The sequence below is a fragment of the Mauremys mutica genome, chromosome 10 (assembly GCF_020497125.1).
Source record: "Mauremys mutica isolate MM-2020 ecotype Southern chromosome 10, ASM2049712v1, whole genome shotgun sequence".
Classification (NCBI taxonomy): domain Eukaryota; kingdom Metazoa; phylum Chordata; order Testudines; family Geoemydidae; genus Mauremys; species Mauremys mutica.
The window spans coordinates 38,962,767-38,984,126 of record NC_059081.1 but is presented as its reverse complement, the minus strand read 5'-3'; the positions used below and the strand labels follow the sequence as shown (position 1 = coordinate 38,984,126).

The 21,360-nt window shown below is 41.1% G+C and overlaps 1 protein-coding gene across 3 annotated transcripts in view; it reads left to right on the top strand.

The window, feature by feature from the left end:
* SLC25A12 (solute carrier family 25 member 12) overlaps positions 1-21,360 on the top strand; it is a 95,197-nt gene that overhangs the window by 41,508 nt on the left and 32,329 nt on the right. For all 3 annotated transcript variants that reach the window (XM_045032381.1, XM_045032380.1, XM_045032377.1), the window contains exons 5-9: positions 6,013-6,152; positions 10,490-10,636; positions 14,072-14,210; positions 15,899-15,992; positions 16,586-16,670. In XM_045032381.1, coding sequence (XP_044888316.1) covers positions 6,013-6,152; positions 10,490-10,636; positions 14,072-14,210; positions 15,899-15,992; positions 16,586-16,670 — 605 coding nt within the window. The remainder of the gene's footprint in view (positions 1-6,012; positions 6,153-10,489; positions 10,637-14,071; positions 14,211-15,898; positions 15,993-16,585; positions 16,671-21,360) is intronic.

The following is a 21,360-nucleotide window of genomic DNA, read 5'->3' as shown; positions in this document are numbered from 1 at the left end:
TCTCACTTTAAAAGCCCCCAACATTGACGTGTTTATGCTCATATTTGTGGAATGGATTTTGCCTGTAACTTTAGAGTGACCTTTTGCTTCATGAGAGGTGATAGGGAGTTACAAGCTCTGCTATGCAGGCTGGCAGAGTGTAGAACTTCTGTGAAATCTCAATTGTGGTTTTTGGGTGGCCTGTACTGGAGGCCTCACAAACTATAAGCATTGCCTATATAAAGTGATGAACTTGTACTTACAGTGAGCCTAAAGTTTCAGGCTCAGGCCTGGTCTACACTAGTTTGTTGTTTCGGAATTAGCCAAGTTCGGGGGGAAAAAAATGATTCCATCCACACGACCAAACCGTTTTTTTCTATTTAAAGGGCTCTTTAATCCGATTTCTGTACTCCACCCTGGCAAGTGGAGTAGCGCTTAAATCGAGATCGCAATTCTGGGTTAATGGTATTGTGGACGCAATTCGACGTTATTGGCCTCCGGGAGCTATCCCAGAATGCTCCCTTGTGACCGCTCTGGACAACACTCTCAACTCCAATGCACTAGCCAGGTGGGCAGGAAAAGCCCCAGGAACATTTGAATTTCATTTCCTGTTTGGTCACCATCAGCACAGGTGAGCATCAGCACAGTCCACCATCACAGGCGACCATGCAGAGTCCACCATCACATTAGATCACGCAGTCCTGGATTTGCAGACGAGCTCCAGCATGGTCCGAACGGGAGGTACTGGATCTCATTGCATGTTGGGGAGACGAATCTGTTATGGCAGAACTACGTTCCAAAAAAAGGAATGCAAATACGTACGCTAAAGTCTCCAGGGCCATGATGGGAAGAGGCTACCATTAACTGAGCAGCACAGCTTCTGCCGCAAACTCTGCTCTCCCGCTCTTGCATCGCTAGCTAATTTTTCCATGTTGTTGGTCCTGGGCTCCCGTGGAAGCTACAGAGAGAAACAATTCCCCACCGTTTTTCGGCCATCGTGAACTGAGCCGTACAGCTTCCGCTGCATTTTCCATGTTGTCGGTCCTGGGCTCCCGTGGAAGCTACAGATGGCAACAATTCCCCGCCGTTTCTCGGCCATCGTGAACTGAGTCGCACAGCTTCCGCCGCAAACTCTGCTCACATTTCTGCCGCAAACTCTGCTCTCCCGCTCTTGCAGCTCTAGCAAGCTTCCTGACTCTGTGAAAGCTACAGAAGACAACCATTTACCGTCTTTTAATGGCCATCTGAAACTGAACAGCTCTCCTATGTTTCACACCCTTTTCCCAGGATTACCCGTGCAGGTGCCATAGTGCGGCAAGCATGGAGCCCGCTCAGATCTCCGCTGCAGTTTTGACCATTGTAAATACTTCGTGCATTATCCAGCAGTATGTGCAGTACCTGCAAAACTGGGCGAGGAAGTGACGACAGTGTGATTACTATACTGATGAGGACATGGACACAGACGTTCCTAGAAGCACGGCATGTGGCGATTGGGAGATCGTGGTGGCATTGGGCCAGGTTCATGCTGTGGAACGCTGATTCTGGGCCCGGGAAACAAGCACAGACTGGTGGAACCACATAGTGTTGCAGGTCTGGGATGATTCCCAGTGGCTGCAAAACTTTTGTATACATAGGGCTACTTTCATGGAAAGTTGTGACTTGCTGTCCCCTGCCCTGAAGCACAAAGACACCAAAATGAGAGCAACCCTCACAGTTGAGAAGCGAGTGGCCATAGCACTGTGGAAGCTTGCAACACCCGACAGCTGATAACCCCGTCACATGGACATCTTACAGAATGACTCCTTTCTCCTTGTTCCAAGGATATGTCTTCAATTTTTGATTAAATTTAATTCATTTTAAGTGTTTTTCAATTTAAAGTACAAGCATTTTGTGTAAGACACGTTGGAGTAGCTATCACCCAAGTGCCAAGATGTCCAATAGCCAATTTTGGCTCTGAGCTTACCTGAGCGTTAAATTGTTGGTGAGGGCTGCTGCCTTTCCTTTTTTTAATGTATGTGCAACAGCATAGTCTGAGTCCTGAAGTTTACATTCTGCTGAAAACATTTAAAATCCAAAAATCTGCATGCTGATCCTAAATTTGTGTTGCAACATAGAATTTCCATTGTGTGCATTTCCAGTGGCCTTAGCCATAACTAGAATATGCTAAGCACTATACTAACTTCCATTCTAGCCTAAATTGCTGTACAACTCAGCTTGATTAGCCCTCTGCTCAGTGAAAAGCCAAGATTAAAAGATAAGGGCTATTGGAGATTGTCATGATTTAGATGCAGTGTTAGAGCTACATGGAGCAACTTACATTATTCCTGATTGCAGCTGATATTCCTATTTGTTTACAGTTTAAAAAATTAATTACAATATATAAAAGTAAAACAAATATATAAATAGAAAACTTTCAGAACTATAGCTCAGATCAAAAGGATTGAGTAGCACTGCTGTGATTCTGCAGTAACATAGCCCATTTCCCCCTCATGGGTGGGTGGGTTAGGGGGATAATGGTTGTGCTCAGTTGTGCATGTGTTCTGTTTGGGTTCTTATACTATGCTCCTCATCTTTGTATCTGCGTGCCTGGAACTCAGAATTGATAGTTAGCCTGTTCACCTGAAATTGAATGTTGTCTGAAAAGGACTTTCTTTTGGAGAAAATTTGCTGAACCTCACAGGTGCTGACTTTGGCTCTATCTTCAAAATATTTGAAGGTGGTTGGACAAAATCTGGTGTGCTCAGCCTTCAAATAAATGCTGTTCAGATACAGCTGTAATTTGCTTTAAATGTTCAGGTGGAAAATTTCTGCGTCAGTCATGAGATATGAACTGCAAATAGTTTATCTTTGATAATTTGCTGACTTCTGTCTCGGGAAATAAAAGGAGTACACATACCTTAACATTGGCCGATTTTATCAATTTCTGTTGCTATACATACTCTGTCAGCTTAGACGTAGAAATGTAAGTACCTGCACCTGCTGTGATAGAACAGATTAAAGAGAAAAATTAGAGCATGGTACAGTGTGACAAATGTGCTGGTGGACATCACTTCATTCACAGTCACCAGAGTATGACCACACTTCTGAAACCTCCCTTGCCACTGCACTGTTATTAGTTGTACATGAATTTGAGATGATTGTACTTCCCTTTCATCTCAGAAAGGAACTGACAAAACTGGATAAAATAAGAAACGTACTTGGCATAGTGCGTCAAGAGGGTAATATTGTCAGGAAATAACAATTCCATCTAATGTGAATGAGTCCCATATTCTAATGCTTCTCCCATGATAGCTGAAGACTCTGTATATTTTTGAGCATTATAGTTATAATTCAAACTGTAATTGTTTCTATGAATTACTTCTGTAGTGTATCTTGAATGTTATGTACAAAGTCAGTGTGGAACAAAATATAAGATACCAAAGTAGGTTACTACCTCCAGCTTCCTGAAAGATATTCAATATATAATAATAGTTAGTCCTTTTTGATAGTCCTAAACAAATATCATTAAGGTCGAGCCAGATTTTTAAAAGTATTTAGGCACCCTAGCAGGATTTTGAAAAGTACCTAGGTGCCCAACTTCAAATCAGTGGGAGTTAGGCACCTATTTACATCTTTAGTCACCTAGATAACAGGCCAGATTTTTAAAAGTATTTATTGATAGCCATAGAAAACATTGAGAGGAGGAAATTCATTCTCAGAGCTATAAGTAGTCTATGGGGAAAATGCTTAAAGGAAGAGTTATGCAGAGATTGAGGGCTTGTCAATTCTTATTAAAATAATTGAGAGTTTTATCTGTATGCAGGCCTCTCTTTTAGAAGGAATGTGAATAATTCCATGTGATAAAAGCAGTCCCATTTACCTTTAATTTTTCCTTTTAAGTTGCAGACATTTTGAAATAATAGTTGGAGGACTGTGGATAAGTATTTTGAATCACCCAATTTTTTCAGCCCATGTTTCTAGACTGTTATTTTTCTTGTTTTTACAGTCAAAAGGAAACTCCAAATACTTACATCACATTTTCATGACAAGATTTGAGCATTTTGCAAAAGCAAACATCAAGATGGGGGAAACAGTCACAAGTTTAGGGTTTATCTACACTAAAAACACAGTTGGATCAGTGGACCCAGTTACAGCACTAGCGTCCCCTGTCCTAATTACAACATGGTTCCATTTTGCTAGCACTGCAGGGGACAACGCTGACCTGGCTGTATTGGTAATGCATGAAGATCCTAAGTGACTTGACTGGGAGTTCATTGGTAGGTTGGGGAATAAATCCAGGTCTCCTGGTGTTTGGTCTGTAGCTATAAGTAGTAGGTTTACTGCCTCCCATTAAATTAAGAGCTTTGAAACAAGTGCAGCAAAATGTGTTTGACTCATTTCCTTTTGTGCATAATTGTTGTTCTCTTTCTGTCACCCACTGCACCTTAGGAATTTTTGAATACTTACATTTATATCAACCTGGTTTTTATTATTTGACTGCTATTACCTATTTCTGGTAACTTTATTATCATTTTGTCCTCATTTAGCAATCTCTCCTTTAAAATAAATATATAATCTATAATGTGAGGCAAATAATATAACCAAAACCCAATCTTGTACATTCGTTAATTGATCTGGGACTCTGACACATTCCATAGATTTCCATTCGTCCCTCTTTCCTTCCTTCCCACAATGATTTCTCATACCCTGAATCAATAAAGCCTTTACAATCATGGAGTAGCATTGACTCATGTAAAAGAAGGCAGCTATAGGACTGTAAAGCATATACTTCAAAACATGAACAAACCAACTGATCACTTAATGTAGAGAAGGGAACAGATTTCCTTCAAAGAAAGAGTCTGTGATGGAAAAATGGACAAAAGATATTGCAGTCCACATCTGTGAATTTTCCCTTAGAAACAGAGTAGATAACTGTGCTCACAAGGTAAGAGTCCTCTAATAATATATCTCTAATACTATTGATTAATGTAAACTCAAAAAATGTTAAATAAGATAGCTAAGTTGTTAACAGAAAAGAGAAGTGGTCCTGTCTTAAAGAAAATATTTTAGCATTTCTCTTGTAACTTAAGCTCTGTGGTGGGCTTTTAAATTAATTTAGTTTCACAAGCAAATTTAGAATTGATTTAAAAGTTAGACGTTTTGAGCTGAATTTAGAAAAATATGTGCTAGTCTAATTTGCATGTGTCCAATTTGTGTGAACAAATGTCTAGTTGGCCATTTGCACACACATACCAGACTTTATGCACATAATACCCCATATAATTTTTCTGTATCGGGCTTTGTTACTAAGGACAAATATGCTATAGGATTAGGCATTGATTTGTTGTACAGTACACGCAATAGAATTCCATACCCTAAAACGTGTTTCCCCCCTCTACTTCATTTAAAAGGTGACATCTTTAATTTCACTTATCTTAAAACATTTTAATAACTGAGACTACCAATCATGTTTTATAGGGTTTGATTTCTGTGTCAGGGCCATATTTTATGACACTATCAGAAGCTTTTAATAAGGTGCTTTCTGCTGAGCTAATGATATGCTTTAGGTGGCATTTCTTATGCCTATCTTCAATAGACATATTCAGGCTAGTGTGAATGTAATAATCAAGTCTCAATCAAACCATACTTAGTATGACAAATATTGCATTAGACAGTGATGTAGGTATTCATGCTTTTGATAAAAGGCTTAATTTGACTCCTTCCAGAAATGGGGAATTACTATTGATTTTTGTATCAGAGTACAAAGTAGCAGCTATTTATAGTGCACAAGAGAAATTGCTTCTTAATTAAAATTAAATGTGAAATTATTAATTCCATGGCTTTACATAGTAATGTACAAGTTGAGTATTAAATTCTGTAGTAAATGTGTTCTTACACATGGTTCTGAATATGCAACTTAGAAATTACTCTAAAGTGACCAGACTACAACACTTTCTAAATGGCCTTATAAAACTTTGCTTGTTTTCTACCAGGAACATTTAGGCAGGGTGAAATATTTTATCCTACAACTCATTTGCTTTTTCCCCCCCCAAGAAAATGTCAAAGAAATTTTTGGACAGACCATTATTCATCATCATATCCCTTTTAATTGGGATTGTGAGTTTATTCGACTGCATTTTGGACATAACAGGAAGAAGCATCTTACCTACTCGGAGTTTACACAGTTTCTGCAGGTCAGTTATTTATTTTTCTTTCTGTGCATAATTGGCCATCAGATCCGTCACTTGTGCTGCATTAATGCCATTATAAACTAGTTTTATTACATGGTGGTGAGAGATTTGTTGTCCAGATAGACTAATTAGACCACAGCTAAACTATCACTATACCATGCTGATTATATAATAAGATCATATACAGTGCATTAGACTTTGGCTCACCACCCCGTTGGAGGGAAGGATTAATTTTGTTTTTAAAACATCCCCTCATTGATGAGTGTGAGTGTCTGGTCCTGCTCCCGTTGGAGTTCAGTGGCAAAACTGATTTCAATGGGAAAAGGATTGGGCCCTGAACATCTCCACTGGCTGTTACTCCATAGCTTCCCATGATACTTTGTTATATTGATTAATTTTTCATTTTGCTTCATAAAGTTTTTCCTATTATTTACCCTACATTTCCCATAATACACACTGCTTCACCTCAAAAGTTTAAGACCCTTGTGCTACTCATTCTTCATTAAGGCCATTACTGACTTCATTACTTACTTCTCGTAGTAAGCCAGAAGTCTTCCTTTAAGAGGTTTGCTGAAGAATCCTATGGGGAGAGGACTTTAAAAGTATTCACTCCCAGAGCTATACTTCAGAGTAGAGGGGAAAAAGGAGTTGTCAGCTATAGAGAGTAAGAGAAAAGGAAAGAAGGGGAATATGGACAGCTGTGCATTGTAATTAATGAGAAACGATTTTACAAATTTATGTAGGTAATTAAATTTTATATAATTTGAAATGATCAACTCATACTATATTTTTGTTGTGGATTTCTGGCTTTTAGGCTTAAAGAAAATTAAAATTTCATAACTGACATGTAATTCCAGGGCTGGCCTGTGAAATTAAATTGCTTTGTTTTTGGAAATAATTGCAGGAAAGTACAGGGTTTTGAATTGGATTGGTTATATTGCTTCTAATTATAGTTTAGGACATAGATACTGAGGGCATTTAAAAAAATAAAGGGTTTGGGTAGGTAGGTTCTAAAGTCCATGGTGCGTATGGAAGAAAAGCAGTAAAATTGTGGGAGGTAAGTAGGTAGAAGGGCCAGAAGATAATGATACAAGAAATTGTGGGAATGACAGTGGAGTGCCATCTAAACTCAAGCCCAGATACCTCTGCTATGCCCACACTCTACAGGGGATGGTAAGGGAGTGGTTGGTCACAGCTCAGTATACCCTCATAAAAACATGTGAGTTGGGGTTCAGTACATCCCTAGATGTGGGTTTAAGGGCTTTGAGTGTGGATGATAAGGGTTTTGGGCAATAATGCACAGCAAGCCTGCACTGTTGACATACCCTGAGTGACAATTTTTGTTGCGATAACCCAGGGCAGTATCCTAGGCACCCCAAGAAGTTTTCTTATGGGATACAGCAGGGTTCTGTCCAGTGCTTAATTTGTAATGAAAGGTGCCGGGGCTTACGCAATTTTTTTACATTCATAACTGATGCAGCAAGCCCAGAGGTGCCAGGGCTATGAACTGCCAAGCCTAGAAGTGCCAGGGCTCAACTTTGGCAAGCTCTGACAAATTATCAGACCTGCCATTGCATTCAGCTAGCTTAGTCAGTGTCGTGCTGAGATCAGAGTTTGAATGAGGGCAAGATGGTGTACTTGGCGCGGTTTACCCCTGTCCCAGACACCTGCCCCTTCTGCGGTGTGAGGGAGACCCTGGCGCACGTTTACATAGAGTGCGCCAGGCTGCAGCCCCTGTACCGGCTCCTCACTAATCTCCTATTGCGTTTCTGGCTGCACTTTTCCCCCCACCTCCTTCTCCATGCACTCCCTATCCGTGGCCCCACGAAGTCGCGGGACCTCCTGGTCAACCTCCTCCTCGCCCTGGCAAAAATGGCCATCTACGTGACCAGGGAGAGGCGGTTGGCCAATGGAGACTCCTGCGACTGTGGGGCTTGTTTCCGATCCTTAGTCCGTTCATGTCTCCGGGCGGAGTTCCTCTGGGCGGCGTCCGCTGGCTCCCTTGACGCCTTCGAGGAGCAGTGGGCGCTGTCCGGGGTTCTCTGCTCGGTGTCCCCGTCAGGCTCCCTTCTTATGACCCTTTGACCGCACTCCTGTCCCTGTTCTTTTATTGTCCCCCGCAATTAGTGGGTTTCTGAAGCTCTGTGGCACCTCCCCTTAGGCTGGGGGGGGTTCCGTTAGCATGGGGCGGGCTTTGCCCGCCCCATTTCCTGGAAACCCAATAGATACACCATGTTTGTGTTTACTATATATGTCATTCCTTTGTCTTCAGCTCAGCCTGTTACGTTATACCTTGCGTGCTTGAGTTTTGGTTCAGTGATAAGGATAATAACCTGTCCAAAAAAACAAAAAAAAAAAAACTCAATCTAGAAAAGACTGAGGTAGTACTGGTAAGTTGGGGAAACTAACCAGAAGATTTAGTTCAGTGGGTATCAGCTGGAAAATTTTGCATGCCTTTTGTTACTCTGGTTAATAACCTGGGCATATTTTGGATTCCGAGCTGCTTCTAATCTAGACATCTAGGAATAATGGGAGTTGAGTGTGCTTATTATTATGCATGGCTAGAAGGATACAGTTTTTTTAATATGGATCTCACTAATGTGATCTATGCTTTTGTCACTTTGGGATTAGATTGCTGCAGTGGGCTTTATATGAGGCTACTTTTTAAATTCATTGTAAACATTAGATGGTATAAAATACAGTGACCCACTTGTAAAGAGATTTTTCTCTCAGGGAGCATGCTAAATTTATATTCTGGAATCTTTACTGGTCTCCAGTTTATTTTCAGGACAATTCAAGGTTCTAATTTTAACCTATAAAACCCTAATTGTGTTCAGTCCTGAATACCTGAGGGATCAGCACTCTCCTCATCTCATATAATCAGGACTTGAAGGGGTCTCAAGAGGTGATCTAGTCCAGTTTCCTGAACTCATGGCAGGACTAAGTATTATCTAGATCAGGGGTGAGCAAACTTTTTGGCCTGAGGGCCACATCTCGGTATGGAAATTGTGTGGCGAGCAATGAATGCTCACAAAATTGGGGGTTGGAGTGCGGGAGGGGGTGCGGGCTCTGGCTGGGGATGCAGGCTCCGTGGTGGGTCCAGAAATGAGGAGTTCAGTGTGAGGGAAGGGGCTCTTGGCTGGGGCAAAGGTTTGAGGTGTGGGGGGCTGAGGGCTCTGGCTGGGGATGCGAGCTTTGGGGTGAGGGTGAGGATGAGGGTTTGGAGTGCAGTAGGGTGCTCCGGGCTGGGACCAAAGGGTTTGGAGGGCAGGAGGGGGATCAGGGCTGGGGCAGGGGGTTGGGGCGTGGGGGGGGCAGGCTCCAAGTGGTGCTTACCTGAAACAGCTCCCAGAAGCAGCGGCATGTCCCCCTTCCAGCTCCTACACGGAGGTGCAGCCAGGCAGTTCTGCACACTGCCCTGTCCGCAGGCGCCGCCCCTTCAGCTCCCATTAGCTGCAGTTCCCAGCCAATGGGAACTGCAGGGGCAGCATGCTGAGCCCCTTGGCTGACCCTACATATAGGAGCCCGAGGGGGGACATGCCACTGCTTCTGGGAGCTGCATGGAGCCACAGTATGCGCGGAGCAGGGCAAGCCTGACACTGCTCCCCAACTGGAGTGCCAGAGCAGGTGGGAGTTCAAAGGCTGGATTAAAAAGTCTGAAGGACCAGATGTGGCCCCCGGGCCGTAGTTTGCCCATCTCTGATCTAGACCATCCCTGACAGGTGTTTGTCTAACCTGCTTTTAAAAATCTCCAGTGATGGAGATTTCACAATCTCCCTAAGCAGTTTATTCCAGTGCTTAACCACCCTGACAGTTAGGAAGTTTTTCTTAATGTCCAACCGAAACTGACCTTGCTGCAATTTAAGATCATTGCTTCTTGTCCTATCTTCAGAAGTTAAGAAAAACAATTTTTCTCTCTCCTCCGTGTAACAACCTTTTATGTACTGCATAGCACATTGTCTCAGGAGCATTGGCTAACAGCTCCCTGGTTTAACATTGAGGAGGCTGTAAGCAGGGCATTGGGTTCTAACTGTCAAGTGTCCTTTGTGCTTCAGTTCACCAAAGCCCAGATTTGATGACATTTCAAATTCTGTTCTCCTTGGATTTTCTTGTGCTAGCAAAGATGAATGGATGGGAGTGGTGGGAAGACTTTTTGGCTTTCATTTTGGATTGGAGATTTTTGGGATGAATCAGTTTGTCGGGCGTTGGTACTAAAACTACTGTTATATTTTTATATAGAGTATAACATGTGCATGCACACTCTTAGGCAGGTGGATGAAGACAGTGGGAGTTCCATGCACAATGGGTGTACAAAATCATATTCCTATGTGATATTTCAGGAGCTACAGTCAGAACATGCAAGACAAGCCTTTGCACTGAAAGACAAAAACAAAACTGGTATGATTACTGGATTGGATTTTAGTGACATCATGGCTACCATTCGTTCACATATGCTCAGTCCGTTTGTGGAAGAAAATCTAGTTTCAGTAAGTGTAAAGAAAATAATGTCTTAAATATAAGTGCTATTCCAGTGAGAGTTTGTACTGTAATTTAATTGCTATATGTCTTAAATCCTTAACATATGCCTTATCTTCCTCTTTATTAGCAATACTGACAATGCAGTACCATTCATTGCTCACATAGGGGTTTTATGCAAAATAGTGTTTTTATAGAAATAATGATGATTAGGGCTGTCGATTAATCACAGTTAACTCACGTGATTAGCTAAAAAAATAATCGTGATTAATAGTGGTTTTAATCGCACTGTTAAACAATAGAATACCAATTGAAATTTATTAAATATTTTGGATGTTTTTCTACATTTCCATATATATTGTATTCTGTGTTGTAATTGAAATCAAAGGGTATATTATTTTTATTACAAATATTTGCATTGTAAAATGATAAACAAAAGAAATAGTATTTTTCAATTCACCTCATATAAGTACTGTAGTGCAGTCTTTGTCGTGAAAGTGCAACTTACAAATGTAGATTTTTCATTGTTACATAACTGCACTCAAAAACAAAGCAATGTAAACTTCAGAGCCTACAAGTCCACTCAGTACTACTTCTTGTTCAGCCAATCGCTAAGACGAACAAGATTGTTTACATTTACAGGAGATAATGCTGCCCTCTTCTTATTTACAATGTCATCAGAAAGGGAGAACAGGCATTTGCGTGGCACTTTTATACCTGGCATTGCAAAGTATTTACGTGCAGATATGCTAAACATTCATATGCCCCTTCATGGTTTGGCCACAATTCTGGAGGACATGCTTCCATGCTGATGATGCTCACTTAAAAAAAAAAGTAATTACATTTGTGACTGAACTGCTTGGGGGAGAATTGTATGTCCCCTGCTCTGTTTTACCTGCGTTCTGCCATATGTTTCATGTTATAGCAGTCTCGAATGACGACCCAGCACATGTTGTTCATTTTAAGAATACTATCACTGCAAATTTGACAAAACGCAAAGAAGGTACCAATGTGAGATTTCTAAAGATAGCTACAGCACTTGACCCAAGGTTTAAGACTCTGAAGTGCCTTCCAAAATCTGAGTGGAACAAGGTGTGGAGCATGCTTTCAGAAGTCTTAAAAAAGCAACACTCCAATACAGAAACTACAGAACCCAAACCACCAAAAAAGAAAATCAACCTTTGGCTGGTGGCATCTGACTCAGATAATGAAAATGAACGTGTGTTGGTCTGCAGTGCTTTGGATTGTTATCGAGCAGAACCAGTTATCAGCATGTCCCCTAAAATAGTGTTTGAAGCATGAAGGGACATATGAATCTTTAGCGCACCTGGCACGTAAATATCTTGTGATGCCGGCTACAACAGTGCCATGAGAATGCCCATTCTTACTTTCAGGTGACATTGTAAGCAAGAAGCAGGCAACATTATCTTCTGCAAATGTAAACAAACTTGTTTATCTGAGCAATTGGCTGAACAAGAAGTAGGACTGAGTGGACTAGCAGGCTCTAAAGTTTTACAATGTTTTACTTTTGAATACAGTTTTTTTTTTTACATAATTTTACATTTGTAAGTCCAACTTTCATGATAAAGAGCTTGCACTATAGTACTTGTATTAGGTGAATTGAAAAATAGTATTTCTTTTGGTTTTTTTTACAGTGCGAATACTTGTAATCAAAAATAAATATGAAGTGAGCACTGTACACTTTGTATTTTGTGTTGTAATTAAAATCAATATATTTGAAAATGTAGAAAACATCCAAAAATATTTAAATAAATGGTATTCTATTATTGTTTTAACAGTATGATTAATCACAATTAATTTTTAATTGCATGATTAATTGTGATTATTTTTAATTGCTTGACAGCCATAATAATGATAACAAAGTATAAGTTATTCTGCATTATTGAAAGCAAGATTGTTTATCATGAATAGCTGAGTATTTTGCTTCTTTGTAAGTGTCAATGAGGTGAGTCACTATAGGTGCACATTCTTATGGCTGGGCATGTCGTAGTGTCGTCTCATTAGATGCCTTCTGCTGACAGCCACGCTAGCCCTGCAGTGGTCTGCTGTTCTCGTGAGTTGGCCCTCCAGCCAGGGGCCGCCGTATGGTCCCATCTCATTTGGGGTAAACAGAGTCCCGTATGTCTGTCGCCCAGTGGCTTTATGTTGGGTCTTCATCCCAGCTACAGGCTTAAGTCCTTTCCAGTCCTTATCTCCAGGGGCCTCCCCACTACTTTTGTCAGTAGGGGAACCCAGGCCCTCCCTGTATTCCAGATTCCAGCCCAGGGACCTTGTAATAAACAGCTAAGGTCTGCCTGTTTGTATCCACTGCTTCCTACTGTGGCCTGCTTCTAGGCCTTTCCACAAGCCCCTTCCTGGTGCACTCCTCCACAGATCCCAAAGGAAAAGACCTATAGCTCTGGGTACAAATGGCATATATGAGTCCCTTGCCAGGCCTACATGCCCCCAGGGAGACTCAGGTCTAACTGTGTCTTGTTATCTTTCGGCTCTGGCCAGGCTTTTTTTTTTTTCAGTCAGTTCTGGGGTCGGCCCTTGCCCTACTCAGGCCTTCCTTCAAGAGGCCTTCTCCTCTTTCCAGTCAGCCCCTGCACTGAACAGTTCCCCTTTTAAACCCCTCCAGGCTTGGCACTTCTTGCAAGTGAAGCAGGATGGGGCTAATTGCGCCCACAGGTTCTCATTAACCATTTCCCACCTTGTATGGGGTTTGTATACTCTGTCACAGTAAATAAAAATTTGAGCTGAAATTTGAAGTGTAAACAGTATTATAACTAGTGACATGAAATATGGCCTAGATCCTGCAAATTCTTACTCATGTGAGTAGTTCCATTTACTTGAATGGGACTATTCTTGTGAGTCAGAATTTGCCCATTTCTTGTCTCCCTGCTCTTTATAGCCAAGTCTCCAGTCCAGCAAAGAAATTAAGCATGTGATTAATCTTAAGTACATCAGAAGTCCCATTGAAGTCAATGGGGACTACTTATACACTTAAGTGCTTTGCTGGATGGGGAGGGTGTCTTAGTTTGGAAAGTATGGATTTGTGTTAATTTCAGCTTCTAAGGTTAATTGTTAACACTGTTAACTATTGCTATAAATGATGTAAAGATACGCAAATCTAGAACAACGCATTCTACAAAAAAGTTGAACAGTAATTCTACAATTGTTTCCTGATTATTTTTATTGCATCAAAAACCATAGTACCCTGGCTATGTAATAACAACCCCCGCCCCATACTGCTATCACTAAAAAACAGGATATAACTACTACGATAGAAATATATCTTAATCTTGTATGTCCAGATGGATGTTAATTTACAGTAAAGCTCTCTTGGGTTGTCAAGGGGTTTAAGGCTATCAGCTGAACCCTGACCACATATCAAGACCTGTCTTTTATCTTTTTTTTTTATTATTATTATTTATGTTTTTAAGGTAGCAGGTGGAACTATTTCACATCAGGTCAGCTTCTCCTATTTCAATGCTTTTAATGCCCTGCTGAATAACATGGAACTCGTTAGAAAGATATACAGTATTATAGCAGGTACAAGGAAAGATATTGAAGTCACAAAAGGTAAAATAAATTTACTATATTTTATTAATTTTCAGATCTATAAAGTGTGTCTTTTGTACTGTGTATGGGTTAAGACTAGCAAGAGGCTGGTGTAATATGGCAGTTTAGCAGAACTGTGCAAGTATTTCAAGTTTGATTCTGAATGTGGTTCTCCTGCTCAACTCCAGACTTCACAGGCCAGCAGAGGGTTCTAGCTGGCTCATTAAGGAGAAGAGTTGTCAGGGTTCTGACAAGAGTCTTGACTGGTTCTGATATCCTGGGAATAACACTGCAATGTGGACCTTCTTGTGGTAATGATAGGTGTTTACATGGAGCAGAGAAAAGTCTGGGGAATATGGCAGCTATGGCAGAATGGGTATGCTTTAACAATAACAAAAATTCTTCACCAGAAACTCTCTATGTCCCGTTGGCTGTTCCTGTGTGCTACTGTAGCCACAGTTTTTCACCCTTAAGCTCTTTCCACACAATTTTAGCAGAGTTTGTAACCGTTTAAATTATATGATGTGAGCTAAACATAATTTGTTTCCACACATAATAAGGCTAATACTGTTAGCAAGCATGCAAGTTAACTATGATTCAATCTTCTGTATTGAATGGCTTTCTGTAACCATTTTATAACAGAGCTATTTCCCATCTGTGGATGAGACCCACTAACTATATCTGCTGGGTTGGCCCCACGCCTTTTCCTTCCAGTTCTCATGGAGTAAGACATCTTAGAGTGCATTGCCCTACCTGTGCTGCTGTGTTCATATGCTCTGGGCACCCTCTGTCTTTGGATGGTAGGATGGGACACCTGTCCAGATTCTCCTGTTTGCACTGATACATTGCTACCTAACTATTTTGGTAGATGTGAATTCACAAACAAAAACTTGTTTGATAGAAACAAAACTTGAAAAACGTGTTTTATAGATGCTACTGAACCATGTTTTCTGTAATTGATCAGAGGAGTGTCGTGGATGTGTTTAGGGTGACCAGACAGCAAATGTGAAAAATTGGGACAGGGGTTGGGTGGGGCGGGGGTAAGAGGAGCCTATATAAGAAAAAGACCTCAAAACCAGGACTGTCCCTATAAAATCAGGACATCTGATCACCCTAGATGTGTTACAAATTGTGTTTGTAGTGTGGATAGGCACTTATCCAAATCTGGGAACAATGAGAGCTAGGGGAGGAAGGAACACTGAAATGATTGTGCTAGTTTTAATGCTGATTGGTTCATCCATAAATTATACCATTGTCTGCTTTTACAGTAGTTTAGTAACAAGAGTTACTAAATTGGGGAGGGTGTCTTAGTTTGGAAAGTATGGATTTGTGTTAATTTCAGCTTCTAAGGTTAATTGTTAACACTGTTAACTATTGCTATAAATGATGTAAAGATACGCAAATATTGGGTCTGATCTATGGAATTTGCTGATAGGAGAATTGCTATAGATTTCAATGGGGACTACTTGCATAAGTAAGAGTTGCAAGATCAGATTTACTCTATGATTGAAGCTGCTGTTCTGAAATAGATGTGGTACTAATTCTGGCTCATTTCGTACTATTTTAGATTTTGCTCCTCATTAGTCTGCCAAGTGATAGATTTAGTTCTTAAGATTTTAATTTTAAAGTTATTTATACACATTTAAAGTGAAAATGTGATAAATGATTCAGGATCAGTTACCCTATTTTCCCCTTCCTCTTAAATCCAGAGGAGTTTGCCCAGGCTGCAATCAAATTTGGACAAGTCACACCGCTGGAAGTCGATATTCTCTACCAGCTTGCAGACTTATACAATGCTACAGGGTAATTTATAACCATCATAATCATTCATATTAGTCTTTCCATCCTATTTATATTTACGTTAAAATAGATTTGTTTTACGTATCTTTCATTACGGATTATTTGATGACTGCTGGCTGTGCTGGGAGGTGTATAAGTATATGTATAGTGCAGTGAGCAGTCATCAGATAATCCAGTATATGGTGTAAAATAACAAAATACACTCCCTGCATCAAAAAACTTGCAATACACAGATTGCTAGTGTAAACTTGAAGTGTGAGAGGTGTCTTGACTAGATTGCTGCATGTGAGTTATTATGTGGCACGTGGTGGCTGTTGCATTTACAAAGCACAGACCCTATACTACCAGTTTGCAAGGGCCTAAACCTGGCTAATGCTGAGTTCCCTTTATTCCCACTGAGGACAGTGAGAGCAGAAGTGCTTATAACTCCCAAGATTGGATCCTGCAACAGTACTTTGTAAAGTGCTTAGGGATACCTGAAATATAACAAGTAATATATAAAGCCATAATCCAGTCTGTTTGAAAAAAAGGTGCTTGCTGAGGTTTGTTTATGATTTTGACTAACAATGATTTATTTCCCTTGGGCTTGTCTGAAGGCGTTTAACTTTGGCAGATATTGAGAGAATAACACCACTAGCTGAAGGTGCCTTGCCTTACAACTTGGCAGAACTCCAGCGGCAGGTAGGTAGGAGTGATATCATGTGTACAGTCAATTGTGAAAATGCTAAACTGAAGGAAACATTTAGAAGTTGGCAATTTATAAAACTCCTGAATATTTGCTTATGAAAATTAGAACTTTTTGCCTTAAAAGGACTTTTATAAAACTCAAATCTATGCTTATAGTTTAAAAAATAAAATCTGTTCCCAGATTTTACAGATTTTCTTTGCTGTCTTGAACTTAAAGAAAACACGTTGGATCCCTCTGACATTAGTGATGTTTTTGTTGACTTGGCACTAGATTTTAAGGAAAGTTCTTATTACATTTTTTTATAATTGGACTGAAATTGTAAGACTGTTTTAAAACATTACTTCCTGAAACAAATCTTTCAGTGAGTAGATGCTTATAGTTTTAAATCAAAATATTAGATTTTTTTGTACTAGAGAAAAAGTTACAAAACCGTTAAATCCTTTGAACTGTCTATGCATTTGGATTTCCCACTATTGTTAATTAACCAGTTAAAAACATATCCACTAACTCCTGAAAATATCTGGAATTTTCTGTTAAAATCCATCCTTAAATAAATACTAGCTTGGAAGTACACTTTGAGTTTTGTTTCTATTTTAGTACACTTCCATATTGATCTCCATAATAATGCTCTATCTTTATGTTGTGAACATATACAGAATGTATGTACAGCACGTAAAGCTGATAAACGTGTTCTCCTTTGAGAGATTAGTTGGAGTAATCATCTTCCATGGTGATTGACTTGGATGGTTTGTTAGAATGCTCATTGAATCTTGCTAATGTTATTTGATACTCATTAGCTCTTGTGATTTACATAGCAACAGAAAAATCCTGTTTGTGTGGGGCTGATGAAAAATGTAGAATGGAAATATAGCTTCAGAATGTTAACTCTTTACTTCACCTGAGATCTTTCTTCACAGATTTGTGTGGTTTCCTTTCGTGGAAGTTTTATATACTTTAGATGCAGGTGTTTTTACAAGTCAAGGCTCTGTGTCCTGTGTGGCATGTTACACTCAAACCATGCAGTTAGGAACCCTTACATTTACATTTGTTTCAAATTTGAAGGTTATTTTTCACAACCATGAGAGCTAGACTCTTAGGGTGAGATATTCAAAAGTGCTCATATAATATTTAGGCACTTACATGAAATGGGCTGGGGACTTTCAATGGTGGTAGTTGGGTACCGAGCACTTTTGAAAAATATGGTCCTTATGTTTTTAAAAATGAAAGCCTAGATTCTGAGCGCCTGTCTTCACTGCTGTGATAAATGAAGTGGGGGTGGGATAACCCCCTTTTATGGATACTCAGCCAGACAGTTAGCTATAAAATTCCTCTTACTAGCTGTTCTCTACTTGCTTTACCTGTAAAGGGTTAACAAGCCCACAGGTAAAAGGAAAGAAGTAGGCATCTGAACAAAAGAGCCAGTGGGAGGGCTAGAACTTTTTAAAATGGGGAAAAAACTTCCCTTTGTCTCTCTGTTGTGTTCTCCGGGAAAGAGGGGAACAAGGAGCAGTTATGCTATGAGAAGCTTTAAGCCAGGTATGATAAAAAATCATCAGATCATACCTAGAATTGCTTATTTGGAACTCCCAAATATATAAGTAGATTAGGAATGTTTAGAAAGATGCGATTAGGTTTATTTCTGTTTATTTCTTGGCTTGTGGACTCCTCTGTGCTAACCCCAGATGCTTTTGTTTTGTTTATAACCTTTAAGCTGAACCTCGAGAGCTATCTTGATGCTTCATTTTTGTAATTGTTTCTTTTAAGATCTAGCAAAAAGCCTAAGTTCCAAATGTATTTCCTCTCTTTTTGTTTTTAACAAATTTTACCTTTTTTAGAACAGGATTGGATTTTTGTGTCCCTAAGAGGTTTGTGCACATGTTGTTTAATTAGCTGGTGCCAACATCTGGTTTCCTTTGTTTTTTTCTCAACTCTTCCCTGGAGGGGTGTGTGTGAAAGGGCTAGAGGGTACCCCACAGGAAGGAATTCCCAAGTGTTTCTTCCTGGTTTTTCAAAAGGGGGTGGTTTTTTTTGCACTTGGGTGGTGGCAGCATCTACCCATCCAAGGTCAGAGAGAAACTGGGACCTTGGGAGTTTAATACCAGCCTGGAGTGGCCAGTATTAATTTTTAAAATCCTTGCGGGCCCCCACCTTCTGCACTCAAAGTGCCAGAGTGGGGAATCAGCCTTGACAACTGCCCTGAACCTAACTCCCCTGCACACACAAAAATCTGTAGCTTGAGTTAAGTGATGTTTTAAACTTGAACTAGATGGCTTGTCCAAGGTATGGGTTGAAGTGAATGCTGATGATGCTCGAGCTAGTAATGCAGTGGGATTTTGGGGCATGTCTACACTACAAACTTTTGCCACTACAAGTTATGTCAGCATAAAGCCACCGGAGTTAGCATATTGCTTGTGTACCTGCATCCTTGGCTTCTTGTCTTGGCGCTGCATGTACTTACCAGGAGTGTTTGTTTTGATGGACAGTGCAGTACAACATGGGTAGGTATCCCAGTGTGCAACTCGCCACCATCCAGCACACTGTTTTTTGGGAAGTTTGGCAATGCATGGTGGGGCAGAAACAAGTTGTGCATAGGCAACTGGGACTGCGAGGTCAAGTTTCCATCCGGATACTTTCTTCAATACATAATTCCATCTCTGTCCTATAATTTTCATGCCTATTTTGAGAATCCCACAAACTCACTTGAGACTCGTCACTTTCCACCATCTCTGACAGAAGCATGGAGCCTGAACAGCTCTTCGTTATTGTCATGAGCATTGCAAGCACAAGAATATGATTAAGGTTAAGATTTTGTCACAGTTATTTTTAGTAAAAGTCACGGATAGGTTGCAGGCAATAAACAAAAATTCATGGAAGCCTGTGACCTGTCCTTGACTCATACTAAAAATAATTGGGGGGGGGGGGGCCGATGGGGCATGACTGAAGCCTGAGTAAGGTGGGAATGAGAGCCTGATCCTTGCTGTGGGAGGGGGTGAAGGGTCCAGCACCCACCCTGGATGACATCTCTGTGGCCCCTGCCACATCCCCTGTGGCTTGGAGCTCTGGGGTCCCTGCCTCCTGCAGAGGCTTGAGAGCTCCAGGTCCCCCTGCCACCTGCAGTGGCTGGGAGCTGCGGGCCTGCTCCCTCTCCACCGGTGGCAGCTGAGAGCTGTGGCCCCAGCCCCATGGCAGCTGAGAGCTCCACCCCCTACCCCACCCCAGCTGACTGACAGCTTTGGTCCCTGCACGCCAGAGCTGAAGCAGAAAATGCCATAGAGGTCTCTGAAGGTCACGGAATCTGTGACTTTCATGACGTCCATGACATAATCTTATCCTTATGCATGATCTTTCAATATCTGTGGGGAACATGATGATTTTCTGGTGGGCAGATTGTTGTGGGACATAATGAGAACCAATTCAATCTTGTTGGCGGCATTCAGGGAGCAGCTGCAAATGGTGGAGTGCTGTTTCTGTGCCCGAAAAATAAGGTGGGATCACAATGTGGGTTTGGGATAATGAGCAGCAGCTGCAGAACTTTCGGATGTGCAAGGCCGTATTTCTGGATATTTATGCCGAGCTCACACAGCTTTCCAGTGCAGGGACAGCTACACTGACAGTGGAGAAGTGAATAGCAATCGCACTGTGGAAACTGGTAACATTGGATTGCTACCGGTCAGAGGGAAATTATTTTGGAGTTGGAAAATCCATTGTTGGGGCTATTGATCTCCTGCGATGTAGGACTGTGACTCTCAGCAATGTGCAGGACATAGTAGATGGATTTGCAGCAGTGGGGTTCCTGAACTGCAGTGGAGCACTGCAGATGACGCACACATCCCTGTTTTGGCACCTGACCACCTTGCCACAGAGTACATCAACGGAAAGGCCTATTTTACTTTGGTTATGAAAGCTCTAGAGGATCACCAGAGACCCTTCACTGACCTCAGCGTCACGCTCACATCTTTAAGAACACAGGATTGTTCAGAAAGCTACAAGCAGGGACTTTCTTTCCTGACCAGCAGTTTATCATTGACCATGTTGAAATACCAATCGTGATCCTAGGGGACTCAGCCTACCTCTTATTCCCCTAGCCCATGAAGCTGTACACCAGTCATCTTGACAGCACCAGGGAGTGCTTCAACTCCTTGCTCGGCAGGCGCAGCATGACAGTTGAATATGCTTTTGGTATATTGAAGGGGCACTGGGGTTGTTTACTTACAAGTTTGGATTTCAGTGATTAAAAATGCCTCAATGGTTCTAGCTGCCTGCTGTGTCCTGCATAATATCTGTGAAGCAAGGGGGAAAAGTTGTAGTTAGGGTGGAGGGTGGAGGTGGAATGGCTGTCTGCTGAGTTTGAACAGCCAGGCGCAAGGGGTATCAGAAGAGTTCAGCTTGGAGTTATACAGCTCAGGCAGGCTTTGAAAGAGTACTTTAGATGCAAGCCACAATAATGTGTTGTGATGAACTAATCTATACCTAGACTTGAAGTCTGGAGGTCTGTTAGGAATTGTGTGGAGGATGGTGCACATCTTATGAATATAACACTGAGAATAAACCTATTCATTTTGTAGTGCTTGCTGTACATTTATGATTACTACACTGTATGTGTCACTGATCCTGAGCTGTGTCACAATGTACAATAACAACTAAGTGGGTGCTTTCACTGCCACCAGGCATTCTACAGCATAT